Here is a 16,967-nt window from a genome sequence, read left to right on the forward strand (position 1 = left end):
AGGCTGGGAAGGGATGTGAAGGGTAAACAAAGGAGGAGGCTGCAATGCTTGGTAAGAAATGTACACATTATCCTGCCCATGTAATTGTAACTCCTCTGTACAGTATGTTCACAAATAAAATTCGGAGGAACAAGAGACTCATTGGAAAACTGGTCTGTAGTGCTTATTTTACATCTCAGTCAGGGATAGGCTCTCCCTCCCTTTAGAATTACTGTTCCTCTTCTGTTCCTTAAGGGCAATTTCACATTGGCCCCTGCTAAATATGGTTTATACTTGACCTCATGGACACAGATGGCTGGTTTGTCAAGAAAAAGTACAGCCAGGGAGTCACCTGGGAATGACCTAGAGTGACTTTTATCTATCTTCAGGAATTCCTTTTAACCTTGTTTCTCCTTTTTCTGATGTTGATGGGATTAGGGAATTTTAGGCTCTGAAAAATAGGTACATAGATTAACTCACACAAATAACCTTGCTCACTGTCTCTCTAATGTACTCTTTTTTCTGGTCCAGTTTCCTTCACTCCTATGTCCCTGAAGGAATACAGTTTCTTAGTACATGCTTCCTCAACAGAGGGGCAGAAAACAGTAGTACCTAACACAGTTAGCTAACATTGATGAAGTACTCACTATAAGCCTTATATTAGATATGTCTTCTGTATTATATATGTCTTATGTATTATAAGTAACAAAGCTAGAGACCTCAAATGGCCTGTCAAACATCATCCTGCCAACAAGTGACAGGATTTGAGTTTTTATACCTCTTTTGTTAGAAGACTTTTTAAATTATAAAGCATTTGCTAAGTTTTTATCAAAAGGAATTTGGTAAGAAAATCAGCCTCAAGGCTAGTGAAGTCGTAAGAGATCACAATAGTTAAGCATTTGAATTTTTTGTGCATGTGTGTTCCTAGGGCTCAAATTCAGAGCCTGGGAGCTGTCCCTGAACTTTTTTGCTCTACCACTTGAGCCACAGCTCCACTTCTGTCTTTTTGGTGGTCAATTGGAGATAAGAGTCTCATGGATTCCCCTGCCTGGACTGGCTTCAAACATCAGTCCTCAGAGCTGAGCCTCTTGTGTAACTAGAATTACAGGTGTGAGCTGACACCTGGTAGCATTTGAATTTTTGACTAACTTTAATCTCTCTTGAACAGGAAGCAGAACAAGCCATCCAATGTCTCAATGGCAAGCTAGCACTGTCTAAGAAGCTGGTAGTACGATGGGCACATGCTCAAGTAAAGGTAAGTCTGAGCAACCCAAAAGACAGTACCACACTTCATCCTCAATGAATGAGGCTGATAGTTTCTCATTTTCCATTTGCATCCCGGCTCTGCATCTGGAACAGCAATACTTTGGTCTCCTCCTTGTATTTACCATCTGTGTTGCCAGATTTTTCTTTTGAGATCCATCTCAGGAGAGATTAAGTTCCTTGTTATTTTCTCTCCACATACCCACAGATCCTGTTTTTGATTGACTTTTCCATGTGGCTAATAGTATACTCAGACCTCTATCATTTTTTTCAAGGAGGTGGTTCTTTAGGGGGAATATACATTTAGTTTTAAAATTAGTTGCTTTAGGCATTATTAAACTCTTTCCAGCCTCTTGCCTGTGTGCAGAGTTTGAATTTATTACTGTAAATGTTTGAGACATGGTGGGGGTGAGGGGGTAATAACTTTTGACAACACTGATATATTCTTACTCCAGATCTTGAGAATTTAATATTAGATTATCATGTTTAATACTAGAATATCATTTTTGTGGTACTTTTTGGTGGCTATATTATCTCCAGGCCCAAAGAAGTGACAAACTTCCCTGTTCATCCTGTAGTTAGTCTCTTGGGAGAGTATGCCAGAAAAAGCTATAGTCATTTAAAAAAAAAAAAAAAAGAATGGACTGGTATTCTGTTCCAGCTGGCACAGAAAAGTGAAATGTGTGGACTGGAACAGTCCCAAGAGTTGATTCTCCTCATGCATTAAGTCTGGATTAACCTTTTTATAGAAGGATTTTGAGTTAGAGCTAGAGCTTTGATAGTTAGCTATGTGACAGTAGTTTTTGATCAGAAACACTCTACCCTTTACTTAACACACTTCCCAGTACAGTCAGAAACTGAACAGCCGTTTAAGTGCAGTCAGTATCCAAGCTGAAAAACGAAGCTCAAAAACTTTGGGTCCTTATGAGCATTTCAGGTAATCACAAATCTTCTCAATTTCTAGGACACATTTCCTTAAAAATAGAAACAAGAAGAATTACCAAATGCTTTTTACTCAAAAGAAAATCAAGTCTCATTTGTCAAACTGGCTGTCGTTTTCTCATTCTGCATCTCATTGAAAAGGCACGCAAAAGAAATCATCCTTCGTTCCTGTCTTTCATTTGAAAATCTCTTCCTCATGGTTCTCTGTGTAAATCTTTTCTGACAAGAGGTTCCAGAATGTTCCCTAATATTTGCTTTTTACAAGAAGTTAGCAATTACCAGGCTTTAAACTCCTTTACTATATAATATTACCGGCAACTGAAAGCTTGATGCAAGTCTTCACTCAGACCTGTTAACAGTTGAATGTTATCATTGATATTTTGTACAGTCTGGAAAGATTTTAAAGTGTTTGGAATAAAACAAATACCCTAAGTGGCAGTGTATGACAAAATAAGGATGTAAGAGGGAAACTCTGCTGCATATTTGTGACATTTGTGCATTTGAACCTTGAAATTCTTAGCTATGAAATGTTTTCTTTACCAACTAAGACTAATGCCTGGATAAAAGCTTCTTTTCTGTTTCCTTTTCTAAAATTATAGCTTTGAGACCAAAGCTGTGTGGCTTTTACTTTAAATGTAAAACAGTTCTAAAATTGTCTAGAAATAAGCTGATGATCAACTGGGTAGCATTATACTTTCTGAATCCTTATACTATCATATGGAACAGGTTTTTAATTGCCCCTTTTTCTCACTTTCAGCGATATGATCACAACAAGAATGACAAGATCCTTCCAATCAGTCTTGAGCCGTCCTCAAGCACTGAGCCAACTCAGTCTAACCTAAGGTAAGACAGTACACTGTAATAGGACACAGTTGTTCAGGGCTTGAGCCATTTCATTCCTTGCCTTCATTAACCCTAATGAGTCTTTACACTCTCAATTTTCAGTAAAACCTCCTAACATGCTGTGTTAAGAAATATGTTCAGGTAGCCTCTAAAGTGTGTGTATATATTTCCTATCTTTCCATCCCCCAAAATCATGTATTTCCCCAGCTCCATTTGTAGAATTCATTCACTCAGAAAGAGTGAATTTAGTTACCACACACCAAGACTTGTGCCTGGCACTTGGAATACAGAGATAAATCAGAGCCAATCCTTACCCTAAAAACAAGCATTTCAATAAGGCCTTGAGTCCCTTTGGCATTTTGTCATTATAAACTTAATTCTTCCCCAGCTATGAGTTCCCTTATACAAAATTTTATGTACCATTGCAGCAACTGTAATAGTGTCAGTTACTTCTCTGGAGTTAATTCAAAACAGGGGCACTAAGGGTTGGGTAGAGAAAGGAGAAGTTAAGTGGGTGGTTGAGCAGAAATTCAAGTTTTTTGTTTTGGGGGAACTTTTTTTCTTCTGTTGTAGCCTAGGGAGAAATTTTTAACAATAACACTAACAATAGCCAGGATTTGTCAGGCATACTGTAAGCAAGCACTGTGCTAAACACTTCATATGCAGTGTGTCATTTAATTAGCATAAAAATCATTTTCTATATAGGAAAAACTGAAGTTTAGAGAGGTGAACTATTTTAACTGAAACCAGGCACACAGCAAATTGCAGAATCAATTCAGAGTCACAGTTCAGTCTTATTTAGTACTTCAAAATCACCTTGTAAATGTAGGAGTACAGTTCTAAAGCTGTTCCAGGGAAGGGGAGGAAGATATATGAAAGAGCATTGATAGAAGAATTACAGTTAACAGTTACAAAGACATTCCTGTTTATTATAAAGTCAGAGGGAAATCTGTCTTTTTGTATGCCAAATAAAAGAGATGTAAGAATATCTCACAAAACTATAAGGGGACGTGGTCCTGAAATATTTCCAGAGGGGATAGATTGACACATTAAAACAGTGGCTAGGAAGATGGCTCAGTGGTAGAGTGCCTGCCTCCTCTGCTTGAGGTCCTGGGTTCAGTTCATCAGCAGCACATAAGCAGAAAAAGACAGACGTAGCACTGTGGCTCTAGTGGTAGAGCACTAGCCTTGAGAAAAGAGTTGAGGGACAGCGCCCAGGCCTAGAGTTAAAGACACAGGACCTGGGGCTGGGAAGGTGGCTCAGTGGTAGAGCACTTGCCTTGCATGCCTGAGGCCCTGGGTTCGATTCCTCAGCACCACAAGCAAAAAGAAAGAAAAAAGCTGGAAGTGGTGCTGTGGCTCAAGTGGTAGAGCATTAGCCTTGAGCTGAAGAGCTGAGGGACAACGCCCAGGCCCAGAGTTCAGGCCCCACAACCAACCCCCCCCCCAAAAAAAAACATGCACGACCTACCAAAAAAACAATTTAAGTGTAATATCATCTTATTTCATAATTTTGTGTTGCCTTTATTGTTTTGTGATCCTGAGAACTTGTAAACTAAAGAAAATAAATATAACTAGGATTTCTATAGATTCATTGAGAGCTTATATCTGCTGACCATACTATTTCCCTATCAAATCTGAACCTCCTTGATCTTACGTTGGTTTCTGGGGAGTAAGGGGGTCATAAATGTAAGTACAAGAACGATGCAATTTATGCTCAGTAGTCTCAATATATCATTAATTACTTAGGGTCTGTATTTTCACTTGTTTACTAGATAGCCTAGTGTTTTTCATCTATTTTTTAATCCAGAGAATATCACTTTATATAGTTCTATTTACATCTATGCCTAATTAAAGGAGATTGTTCCCCTGTGACTCATACAAAATGAAGGCTGGATGTCTCAATAATGGAAAAGGTGCCTCAGTGTACTTTTCATTGTAACTTAGGATTTGTTTTTTTGTTTTGTTTTGTTGTTGATTTGGGTTTTTTTTTTTAATTTTGTTTTTTACTTTTTTAATTGACATGTGTTGGCCAAGTGCTGGTGGCTCACACCTATAATCCTAGCTACTCAGGAAGCTGAGATGTTAAGGATCACAGTTCAAAGCCAGCCCAGGTTTTAAAGAAAGTCTGTGAGACTCTTAGCTCCAATTAACCACCAAAAAAGCCAGAAGTGGAGCTGTGGCTCAGTAGTAGAGCACTAGCTTTGAGCCCAAAAGCTCAGGGACAGTGCCTAGGTCCTGAGTTCAAGCCCCAGACAGGCACAAAAGAAAAGAATACCCATATTCATGAGATGTCATATGATATTTCAATACATGTATACATTGTGTAATAGTCAAATCAGGGTAAACATAGCCATTTCCTCAAATACTTAATCTTTATCGTGACTTGGTTTTTAGTTCCTTGTCCATGAAATGTGTAGGTATGCTTTTGAGGATCTCTAGCAAACCATATATATAGACATAAACACACACACACATTCTTTCTAAGTTTGTGTCTCTAGCTATAGATACACATCAATAGCACCACGAGTTGAAAATAAATAAATCCATTGGCCTTGCATTCTGCTCCAGATAAAGTAGTGACCACAGTAAGAAAATTCCTCACAACTTCTGAGCCTCTCCTCACCTCATTCTCTGTGCACTACAGAGCTGTTTACCTCTCACTCTATGAAGAGGAAAAACCAGGGGCTTTGAGATGAATCCTACCTCTGTAGTTCATTAGCTGTGTGTACTTTGGGGGTTTTACTGCCTGTCTGCATTTTTTTCTTTACTTATAAAATATAGATGTAAATCTTGTTAGGATTATTACTAGGTTTAGAAACAAGTAACTTGCTGACTACTATGCTTGTTTTGTTGTAAATAACACTATAGGATTTCCAGAATGTTGTTTTTTTTCCTCTTATTATTTGGTGATTCACAATGTAGTACACTGTAATAATGGTTTACAGCATAGACTTTAGCATCAATTTGTATTCAAACTTTAGCTCTTCTTTTCAACATTGGACAAGTAACTAACCCTGTGCCTCAATTCTTTCATCTTCAAAATGAGAAATATAACCTACTTGATAATGTTGTTTTGAATTCTGTCTTTAACTGTCTAGTTTATGCCCAGCACTAAGATGCTGAATACTGCGTGTGTGTGTGTGTGTGTGTGTGTGTGTGTGTGTGTATGTGAGAGAGAGGATTAAATATGATTGATACTGAGGCATAAAAAAGATGAAGCATACAAGTCTGCCAAGTCCCACTCAGCCTCTGCTATCCTTTTTCCAGTGTCACTGCAAAGATCAAAGCCATTGAAGCAAAGCTGAAAATGATGGCAGAAAATCCTGATGCGGAGTACCCAGCAGCACCTGTCTATTCCTACTTTAAGCCACCAGATAAAAAAAGGACTACTCCCTATTCCAGAACAGCTTGGAAATCTCGAAGATGATGCTTATGAATTGTTGTAGCAGCAAAAAGCAACTTGATCTCCATACCTAAGCTCCTTTGCCTTTGTACTTTGTAGATGTAAGCGGTACTGTCCAACAGAGCACAAACACATATTAGAATTTGGTAATACAATGTTTTTGGATGTTCCTGATGTGTCTTCCCTAAACAATACATGGAATTGAGTATCATCCAGAATAAATAGGATGATGTGCAAAACTGATTTGAACACTGAGATGCTCTAGTTGGCTGGGTTTGCTTGAATTTTTAACTCCAGAAATATAAGAGACAGAAAGCCAAGCTTATAAAATGCTACTTAAATCAGGAGAAAAAAAGTCCATCAAAAAGGGGAGGGAGGCATTTTCTTGTGCACATGTCTTTGCAACATAAAAAGAAAAAAAAAAGAGGCAGATTTTAAATCATAACTATGGGTTTTAAATCATAACTAGAACTACTTGAGAATTAACAATGACAGTCTTTCCAACTGGATTGAAAAAAGAGTTCTTGGCAATTTATAGTCATCTTGTTAAAGATTCTGCTTGTAAGTTTCAAAATCTCAATTAGAAAAACATGGTGTGTATATCTTAAAATTGTTTACGTCAACAAACATTTTATACTACAACAAACATTCTATTTAGAAACCCAGCTTTTACTCTATAGTGATCATTTTTAAGAATCTAAATAATCCTACCTTCTATAATACCAAATATTACTAACAGGACTTTTAAAATTTGCAGTAATTGCATGAGATTGTTTTTATAGCATGAGATTAATCCATTTGGAATTGTGTCATAGCTGATCTAAATAGAAAAGCAAACGTTCTTTGAAAGCCTAGATAGGTCACCAACAAGCATTACTGCCTAATAATTATGTGGGGTCTGAGTAGCAGAGGCTGGATGGTCTGTACAGGCCACATGCAATGGGCACGGTAATTCTGGAGCGGACTCCGCTCTGGAACCAACATTGTGACCACCTCATGTTTTAAGTAGTTCTAAAAAACTGCATGACTTGAAAATAATCATTTGTAGAACACACATTTTACTAGATTAAAAATAAAATGCCTCTTTGAACAATTCTGACCAGAAAAATGTAGAGAGATTCACAAACGTGTTTCTTCAGCTCAGTTTGGTGATTTGATACCAGGTTTGACAGACTGGGTAACTGGGTAGCACCATTGCTTCTCTAAGTCAATCACTTATGTTCTGTACTCCAGGTGCCATTCGTGGTAATTCAAAGACTGTTTACCACTTTCATTCCTAGTAAAAGAAGCTTTCATTGTAGATACTTAAGTCTTCCTAAAAGTATAAAGATACTAGACGTGGGTAATCTTGGTACTGGAGAGGCTTAGACAGGAAGGTCACAAGTTCAAGACTAGCCATACTAGGTAGTGCTTTCCCCAAGGTCAGTCTTTTTAGATGTCTTTAGATATCAAATACTCTGCATTTATTAGCTGTACATATCTGTGATGCAAATGGCTCTCCTTCCACTTGGGGGCTAGTTCAGGGAGGTGGGAGCAGCTGTCTCCCTTTTTTTTCTGGTGACTTCTTAAAGTATAGAATGCACCATTTTATCCTTAGGTCCTCAAAAGCTTATAGTAAAGCAACCTTAATGCCAGTAGCCTTCTATTTTTAATAGGAACTTAGAAAATACTTATGTTAGGACTCAGAGTTATTTCCTCTAGAAACCAGAACTATTTATTTGTATTTAAAACAATGTTTATTATTTGTACCAGTTCTTATCCCTCCATGTAAATAAATGCAAGACCTTCTCTGTGGTTGTGCCTTCTCTTGTCCATTTACTGTACTAGACTGCAGCTCACTTTGAAGCTTGTTCCCAGGTACTGATTTTCAGTGCCTTCTCTGTAAAGTGCTCCTGACAAAGTCAACCTCCAAGGCAGTTCTCTTCACCCTTTTGCTGCTTACCTCTATCTTTAGAGGTGGGAAGAACAAGCTGTTGTCATTGCAAATGTAACTATTGGAAAACAGGTTAATTGGAAGCGGAAGTCTTTCATAAGTATCCCCTCAAAGTAGAGGTTGCAGAAACGTGTGTGTGTGTGTGTTGTAAATAGGCTAAAAGCAATCAAATGAGAGGTTTGTACAATACAAGTGTTAACTTGTTTGAGAGGTTATCTGGGAGTTAGAGGCATAGCTTAGAGCAGGAGCCAACGAGCAAAAGCATCAGGTACCAAATTCAAGTTCCTATCCCAGACCTAAAAATAAAAAGGCTGGGGGCGATTATCTGTACTCCAAGTGAAATTATTCTTTGGTTAAGTGTTTTTCTAAAAGCATCTCCAGTTTTGGTTTATACAAGAGTGAAGAATGGACAGAAATATTTAATCTCAGTTCCTCTTTTATCAAATGTACAGTGTAACCCTAACCAGTGTTCTGTATGTAGTTGGCATCTTAATACTGGAGAATCTCACACGAGAAACTTTTCAAAGCATGTCATACATCAGTGGCCCCAGTTTTGTTTTGTTTTTTTGGTCCAGTCGTGGGGTCTGAACTCTGGGCCTGGGCACTGTCCCTCAGCTCTTCAGCTCAAGGCTAGCACTCTACCACTTGAGCCACAGTGCCACTTCCGGCTTTTTTTTTAAATTTTTGCTTATGTGGTGCTGAGGAATCGAACCCAGGGCCTCAGGCATGCAAGGCAAGCGCTCTACCACTGAGCCACCTTCCCAGCCCTGGCCCCAGTTTTGTAACACTGAGTAGCCATATAACAATGTCTTTTTTTTTCAAACTACTATGTAAAGGAACAGGATTGATTCTTGCCTTATAAGTTAATTGTTACTCATTCCCTGTGTGTAATAATTAGGCTTCTTAAATTATTACTTTATCCTAGCATATTCTTTGATTTTTCTTTGTCTCTTGCTCCTGTCCTGTTTCTGTCATTTATGTCTTCAAAACACCTTTTGAACTACTTACCACTTTTACTCTAGCCACTGTCATCTCTTGTTTGAACTGTTACAGTATATTATTAATTACCTCCCTTATCTCCATTACTGCCTCCCTGGACCCAGTTTGCCACACCATAGCCAGAGTAATTTTTCTAAACTTCTTTTTAAAAACCATTACCAAGCAATTTGTAGTGTGATACATCTATAGCCCCTGGGAGGCAGAAACAGGATCAATCAAAGCACAGTGGGAAAACTGCAGAACCCTACAAATGGTTACATGGCTTCAGCAAACTGGCTGTGCTACCTACCTCTCTGTATGAAAGCCCATAAGCTCAAAATGACCTTGTTAAACTTTCAAGTAGTTGAGGGAAATTTCAAGAATACTCTTGTGACACATTAAAACGACAATTTCAAATTTTAGCGTCCATAGAGAAGGAAGTGTTTGAACACGTCCACACACAGGTACACTGCCTCTGGTTACTTCACACTGTAACACGATAGTAACAAAAACTACACTCCATGAGGCCTAAAATACACACAATCTTTATAGAAAAGCTTGCCAGCCCCGTTCTGCTCCAAGCCATCCCATTGCTGGAAATGTCTTTCTAAGCCTCTGTGATATCCAAAATTCTGGGGTTGCTGCCGAAAATAATAGCAACAGGTGAAGGTATGATGTGTACCAGGTGTTGTCAGCTCTCTATCCATCTATCTGATACCTTACCTAATCTAATCATATTTCCTCCTGAGTTGGTTTCATTCTTAGGAAGGCTTTCCTTAGTGGTCAGTGGAGAGAGATCTTAATCCCAGATTTAAAATAAAACAGGTCTGAAAAGCCGGGCACCAATGGCTCACACCTGTAATCCTAGCTACTCGAGACTGAGATCTGAGGATCGCAATTCAAAGCCCACCTGGGCACAAAAGTCCATGAAACTCTTTATCTCCAATAAACCACCCAGAAAACCAGAAGTAGCAGTGTGGCTCAAGTGGTAGAGTGCTAGCCTTGAGCTGAAGAGCTGAGGGACAGGGCCCAGGCCCAGAGTTCAGGCCCCACCAGCAGCAACAACACAAAACAGGTCTGAAAGAATCTATCCCAGAGCAACAATCTCTATCTTTTCCTTTATAATCAGTCTTACTTGGTTGGGATTACTGACTGTATACAATATGGTATTTTATTTGATTGATTAATACATTGATTGGTGTATCCTGCAACCTTCTAAGCTAGAAATAAAATTTAGCCTTCTTCCCCTCAGAAACTTGCTAGTGAGTGACCTCATAAGAAGGAAACACACTCTTCCCACAACATAGACTGAGCATGGCAGGCATACAGGGTGTGGTTCATGTAGCATGTGGTAATGTCACATGCCATCATAAAGGGAAGACAGGCTCCTGATTCAGCTGAGGACAGAGGTGAAGGTGTAATGATTTTCCAGAGGAAGCTGCACCTGAGCTGGATTATGAAGGGTGTTAGAACATAAGCTGGGCCAATGGGTTAAGAAAAGCATTGGAAGATGAACAAAGCCTAGAGGTGAACAAGCCTGAGATTTAGTTGTAAGCGGCTTTATGACACTTGTGAACATGTATATCTACAGGATACATCAGGTGTAGGAGGACTTGAGTCTGACCCAATGTGCATTTCTCTGACCAAAATAAACTGATGTCTCACCTGAACACAAGAAAATCTTCCAAATCCTCCTGTATTAATAAAAGATGTTCCTTCTACCTAGAAAGACTTTTAAAAAATAATTTTTATTGTAGTTATTAAGGTGTTGTACAGAGGGACTACCATTTCAGAAGTCAGATGACTTTTTTTGATAATGTTACCCTTTAGTCTCCCCCAGTCTCCCCACCCCTGCCCATAAGTTACATGGGTCATTTTTCACATAGTATTTACTGAATAGCATGATTGTATTTGTTCACCCTTCCTCCATTCCTCCAAAAGGAAAAAACATCACCAACAACAAAAAGAAAAGAAAGGAATGAAAGAAAAGAAAGAAAGAAAGGAAGGAAGGAAGGAAAGGAGGGAGGGAGGGAAGGAAGGAGAAAGAAAAAAAGGAAAGAAAGGTCAGATAGATAGATTGATGGATAGATTGATTGATTGATAGATTCTAGCTGAGTGCAGCTGAGGTCTGAGGGTCAGGTTTGAAGCCATCCTGGACAGAAACGTCCTTGAGACTCTTCAGTAAACTACTTAGAAAAAGCCAGATGCCAGGTGCCGTGGCTCAAGTGGTAGAGTGCTAGTCTTGAACACAAAGAGGTTCAAGGACAGTGCTGAGACCATGAGTTCAAACTCCAGCAGTGGCAAAAAAAAAAAAAAAACTAGAGTGTTTTCTACTCACTCAAATCTACCCTACCACTTGTCTAACCAATGTCTTCTTACCCATCCCAAGGACTAATCCAGGGCAAGTTTTTTTTTCTGCTTCTTAAAATACCTAGTTCTGTCCAAGCGCTGGTAGTTCATGCCTATAATCCTAGCTGAGATCTGAGGATTGTGGTTCAAAGCCAGCCTGAGCAGGAAAATCCAAGAGACTCTTATATCCAGTTAACCATCAGAAAACTGAAGTAGAACAATGGCTCAAAGTGGTAGAGCACTAGCCTTGAGGGAAAGAACCAGGTCAGTGCCCAGGCCCTGAGTTCAAGCTTTGTGACTGACAAAAGAAAAAGAAAAAAAAACTAGTTCTGTTTCAGTAATTAACAGATAAAATCATGTTTTATCACTTTAAAAACATGATCCTCACTGAAAATTAAAATGAACTTTGGGGCCGGCTACCTCACAGATAGTAGACAAATTGGCTCTCTCTTTTCTTAGGTGAGTAAATCCCCGGTGCTGTGAAACCTCATCACCTCCCAGGGATCTATCCATCATCCCCACCAGTCTCTTCCCAGTCCCACCCTTACTTCACAGACACAGATTTCTGTGGCAATTCACTACTGGGCTTCTCTTCCTCAGTATTCCCCTGGTACATTGAGCCAAACTGAGCTTTTTGATCCCCTCTACCCTTCCCCAACCGCTTAGTTCCATGTCTTTGGTAACAACCAAATGGAGAAGAATTAAATGTAGAAATATGCATGGTACCTATGACATTTTCTATTCCTTCATTTCCCACATCCAGTTTGCTCAATAGTCAACTTTACATAATAAAGTTAGGTTAGCCAAGTACAATAGCTTACATTGGTAATCTTAGCTACTTGAGACTCAGTGGTCAGGAGGATCAAAGTTGGAGCCCAACATGGGCAAAAATTTAGTGAAATTTCATTTCACATGATGACTCGGTGGTATGAGCCTGTGATACCAGCAATGCTAGAAGAATAGGTCAGAAGATTGTCATCCAAGACCAGTCATAAGCGAAAGTATGAGACCCTATTCAGGAAAGAGTATAGAAGGGGGCTGAGGGTTGCCTCTGTGGTACAGCACCTGTCTACAAGCACAAAGCCCTGAGTTCAAACCCCAGCACTGCCAACAAATAAAAAAATATAATTATATAATATATTAATTATATATAATTTTATGTATTATGCATAATTACACACAAAATACATGCATATGTACAAATATGTACTATATGATTTCATAGAATCATATAGCATTACAATACAATGTACAAATATACATTGTTCAATAGAATCACATAAATATATACAAATAACATGAAACATACATAGAATATATATGACTGTAACATAGTAAATATTTCTACTAAGTACAGTCAATTAGGAGATGATGTCATATACTTATATATGGGTTATATATAGTACCTAGTCCTATATAAAAATGGAGCGATACATAATTAACTTTTAATTGTATTTCTGCATTTCATCCTCCTTGTCCGGGCAGCTGCTTCATCACCTGGTCTCTAGATTATTGCAGTTCCTGCAGGACTCAATCTTTAACTCACTGCCTTCAAGTCTGTCCACAAGCCAGGTGTCTAGGTCATCTTTCCAAACACCCAATGTAACCATGACAAGGTCATGCTTAAGGGCCTTTGATGGCCCTTCACAATATATACTTTGAAGCCGAAATTCCTTAGCATGCTGTCCAGTCTAGCTCATTTTAAGTCTTATCTAATCACTGCTTGAGGGGAAACATTGGCAGGGGAAATGTACATTGTGAATCCTGTGCAGAATGTGCAGTGGAGGGAGTATGTAGCCCTTGGGACTCCCCACTTAACTAGTGCCTCCTGTGTATTACATCCTCTTCTTAGTGATAACAATGGCTCTGGGTGACTAAGTACTTACCGGATACTGGGCCAATGCCAAGTTCTTAACTTAAAGATGCATCTTGGTCTCTTGGAACCATCCCAACAGTAGTAAATGGGTTCTCAATGCCAATTTTATGACAAGAAAACGAAAGCTTCACAATATGTCACTTACCATAGAGCCTACAGCCAGTGTGTAACAGTCAGGCTACCAGATTCCTCAACACCATGTTACACTCATCTGCAGAGGCAGGGTGCGAGCTTGTACACCACGTTTTCAAGATTCAAACTCCTCACCTTGGCACTCAGCCCTCCATCTTCTGGCTCTTATCTACCTCCTCATCCATGGCTTGAGCAAACACCTCCTCTTCATCCTGATCCAGCTCCTTACTCTTCCTTCCTTGGCTGACTCATCCTCTAGGACTTCTCTGAAAGTTCACCTTTTCTAGGATGCCTTTCCTGGTTTTCTACCTGTGAGCCATGTTAAGAGGCTCTTCCTTCCTCTCTAGACTGTGGGCTCCTCATAGGCAGGGACCAGAATAGCTTCAACTGTGTTTTCTGTGGATGCTATGAACTTATTTTGGAGTTCCATGCTTCATAAATGCCCACTGATCTGAATTTACTAAATAGATGTCCAAACTGGAAGAATTGGAGTGACTATAATTGTACACATTTGCATGACACTTTCCAAATCTAAAAAGCCCTTTGAAGTGGGATGCTGGTGGTTCATGCCTATCAATCCTAGCTACTCAGAAGGCTGAGATATGAAGATCATGATTCAAAGCTTGCTCTGGCAGAAAAGTCCCTGTGAGACTTTTATCTCCAATTAACCCCTTAAAAAGCAGAAGTGGCGCTGTAGCAAAAGAGCTCAGGACAGTGTCCAGGCCCTGAGTTCAAGCCCTACAACTGACCAGGGAGAAAAAAGCCCTTTGATATTTTTGTTTGTGTTAATTTGGTGTGTGTGTGTGTGTGTGTGTGTGTGTGTGTGTGTGTTGATACTAGGACTTGAACTCATGACCTGAGCACTGCCCCCTTAGTTTGTTTTTTTTTGTTATTGTTGTTTTGTTTTTTTCCCCTTAGTTTTTTCACTCTAGGCTAATGCTCTACCACTTGAGCCACAGCTCCATTTCCAGCTGTTTGTGGTTAATTGGAGATGAGAATCTCACAGACTTTTTTTTTTTTGGCCTAAGCTTTGAACCTTGATCCTCAGATCTCAGCGTCCTAAGTAGCTAATATTACAGACATGAGTCACCACCAACCCCCAGCTAAATAACCTTTTGATGTTGACCATTGTACTTCTCTGAGGTTGATATTGCATCTATAGTTGACTTTTCCAAGCTCACTCAACCAGAAAGTGGCAGAGCCAGGATTTAACCTCAGGTCTCTTTGACTGCAAGGCTCTTTCTAACACTTCTCCTGTGATCTGAGAGGATCCAAGGATACAGTGTCCAGGAGAGGTAAATTGCTGGCTCTGGGTCATGATGTTTGTATGCCATTCGGTCCTCTTTCCTCAAACAGGAAATGTCTAGGAAGGTGAGAATAGGGTCCAGGGCTATGGGAGGAAGGCCATACTGCCTCTGTCTCTTCCCGTTTGCCCCCTCCCCATTTGTCACAATCCGAATGTTTAAATTTTGTATTTAGTATTTATTCTGAAATGGCTTTCATCTGATTTCCCCCTTGCTCACCAATTTAGCTGTCAGAGTAAATAAATGTGAAGTTGGGTCTCCAGTCTCTCCCAGCTCACATTACCTTCCTAGAATTACTCCCCGGCGGGGGTGGAACCGCTGCTGGGGGTCTCCCACAGAATTATCCAGTTACTAATGAATCCTCTTTTCAATCCCAAACCTTAGACAGAGACTCGGGTTGGGGGAGGGAGGCGAAAATCATCGCAGAGGACCAGATGACCACATCTTGTTACTGGCCAAAGGAAGAACTGAAGTGCGAACTAGATGACATTATGTATGTGGGTACCTAAATCCAACTTGAGAATGGAATCAGCAATTGGAAAAAGTACTCATTTTTAATGTACATCGGTTGTCTTTCCAACTTTGAGGAGTAAGTATTGTTATTCCCATTTTGCAAATAAGGACACCGAGGCTATGAGAATCCAAGTAACCTGCCCATGGTCTCCCAAAGGAAGAAATGGAGTGTTCTGATGGAACACACTAAATGTGCTAATTTGAGTGTTGCCAATCTGAACTTTATTTATGCTGTGGAGCTTGAGGTTGTTGGAAGAGAGATGTCCGCTCAACATGATTACATTTCTTGGTCTTTTTCAAGTCAGGATCAAGCTCTGCATTGGAATAATGGGTCTGCAGCTTCTTTTGATAAGTTATGGAAGAATTTTGTTGTTGTTGTTTTTGCTGTTGTTGTTGTACTGTTGGTTGATGTCCTTCTTTACTTCATAAAGAATACAGTATCCAGTAGAATAACAACTGGAAAATTTGCTATGATGATGGCTAGTTTTGTTGGTTGCGTATTCTGTATTAGGCACTCTCCTGAATTCTTGTTTTTGTATTGCTGATGTTTGGTTTGGTTTGTGTTTTTTGTGCCTGTACTGGGCTTAAACTCAAGGCCTGGGTGTTGTCCCTTAACTTTTTCACTTAATGCTGTCACTCAACCACTTGGGCCACAGCTCTGCTTCTGGATTTTTAGTAGTGAATTGGATCAACTTTCCTGCCCAGATTGGCTATGAGCCTTGACCCTCAAATCTCAGCTTCCTTAGTAGCTAGGATTGCAGGCATGAGCTACTGATGCCCAGCACTTCTGAGCTCTTGTAAAATGGATTCTTTACCTAATTTTCACAGATAGGAATAGCAAAAGAGGTGAGTTCTGTTATCGCTCCCATTTCACAGATACAGAAACTGAAACTGAGCAAATGACTGAATTTGTCCAGGATTGACTAAGTAATAATGCAAGACTAGCACCCAGGAAGTCTAGCCCCAGTCTTTGTGATTCACCACTCTGTTTAGTGCCTCATATTCTAGTTTTGTTTCCATGGACTATGAAGTATGAATTCAAGAGCAGAACTGCATAGATGGTAAAGGTTAGGGTGTGGAATCTGAATGCCAGAGCATTCGGAAATAGGGGCTTTTATAATGTTGTTTGCTAATTATAGAATACAGATGATAATATAAGCAGCATATAGGGTTGCTATGAGGATTAAAAGAATAATGCTTGTAAAGAGTATTTGGCACATGAATACTTAATAATAACAGTGGTTTTATTATTACTATTGTTATTATACTTTCTTGTGTCCCCTGAACCCATTCATGTTTCACCTGCCCTGAAGTTTCTGCCCAAGCCTTCTCCACTCTTCTTGCCTATGGAGTTCTGCAAAGACAATACAATCTTCATGCTTTTCACTTTCCTCGAGACCTCTGCGCTCATTGTGTGAGGCGTCACGCACACACTGTGTATTAACCTCT

The 16,967-nt window shown here is 39.5% G+C and overlaps 1 protein-coding gene across 1 annotated transcript in view; it reads left to right on the forward strand.

The window, feature by feature from the left end:
* Positions 1-8,227, forward strand: part of Rbm18 (RNA binding motif protein 18) — a 17,084-nt gene extending 8,857 nt beyond the window's left edge. Inside the window, exons 3-5 of the mRNA XM_013030182.1 lie at positions 1,148-1,234; positions 2,942-3,027; positions 6,298-8,227. Coding sequence (XP_012885636.1) covers positions 1,148-1,234; positions 2,942-3,027; positions 6,298-6,457 — 333 coding nt within the window. The 3' untranslated portion in view covers positions 6,458-8,227. The remainder of the gene's footprint in view (positions 1-1,147; positions 1,235-2,941; positions 3,028-6,297) is intronic.
* Positions 8,228-16,967: the final 8,740 nt, after the last annotated feature.

Source organism: Dipodomys ordii, unplaced genomic scaffold (genome assembly GCF_000151885.1).
Source record: "Dipodomys ordii isolate 6190 unplaced genomic scaffold, Dord_2.0 Scaffold127, whole genome shotgun sequence".
Lineage (NCBI taxonomy): Eukaryota > Metazoa > Chordata > Mammalia > Rodentia > Heteromyidae > Dipodomys > Dipodomys ordii.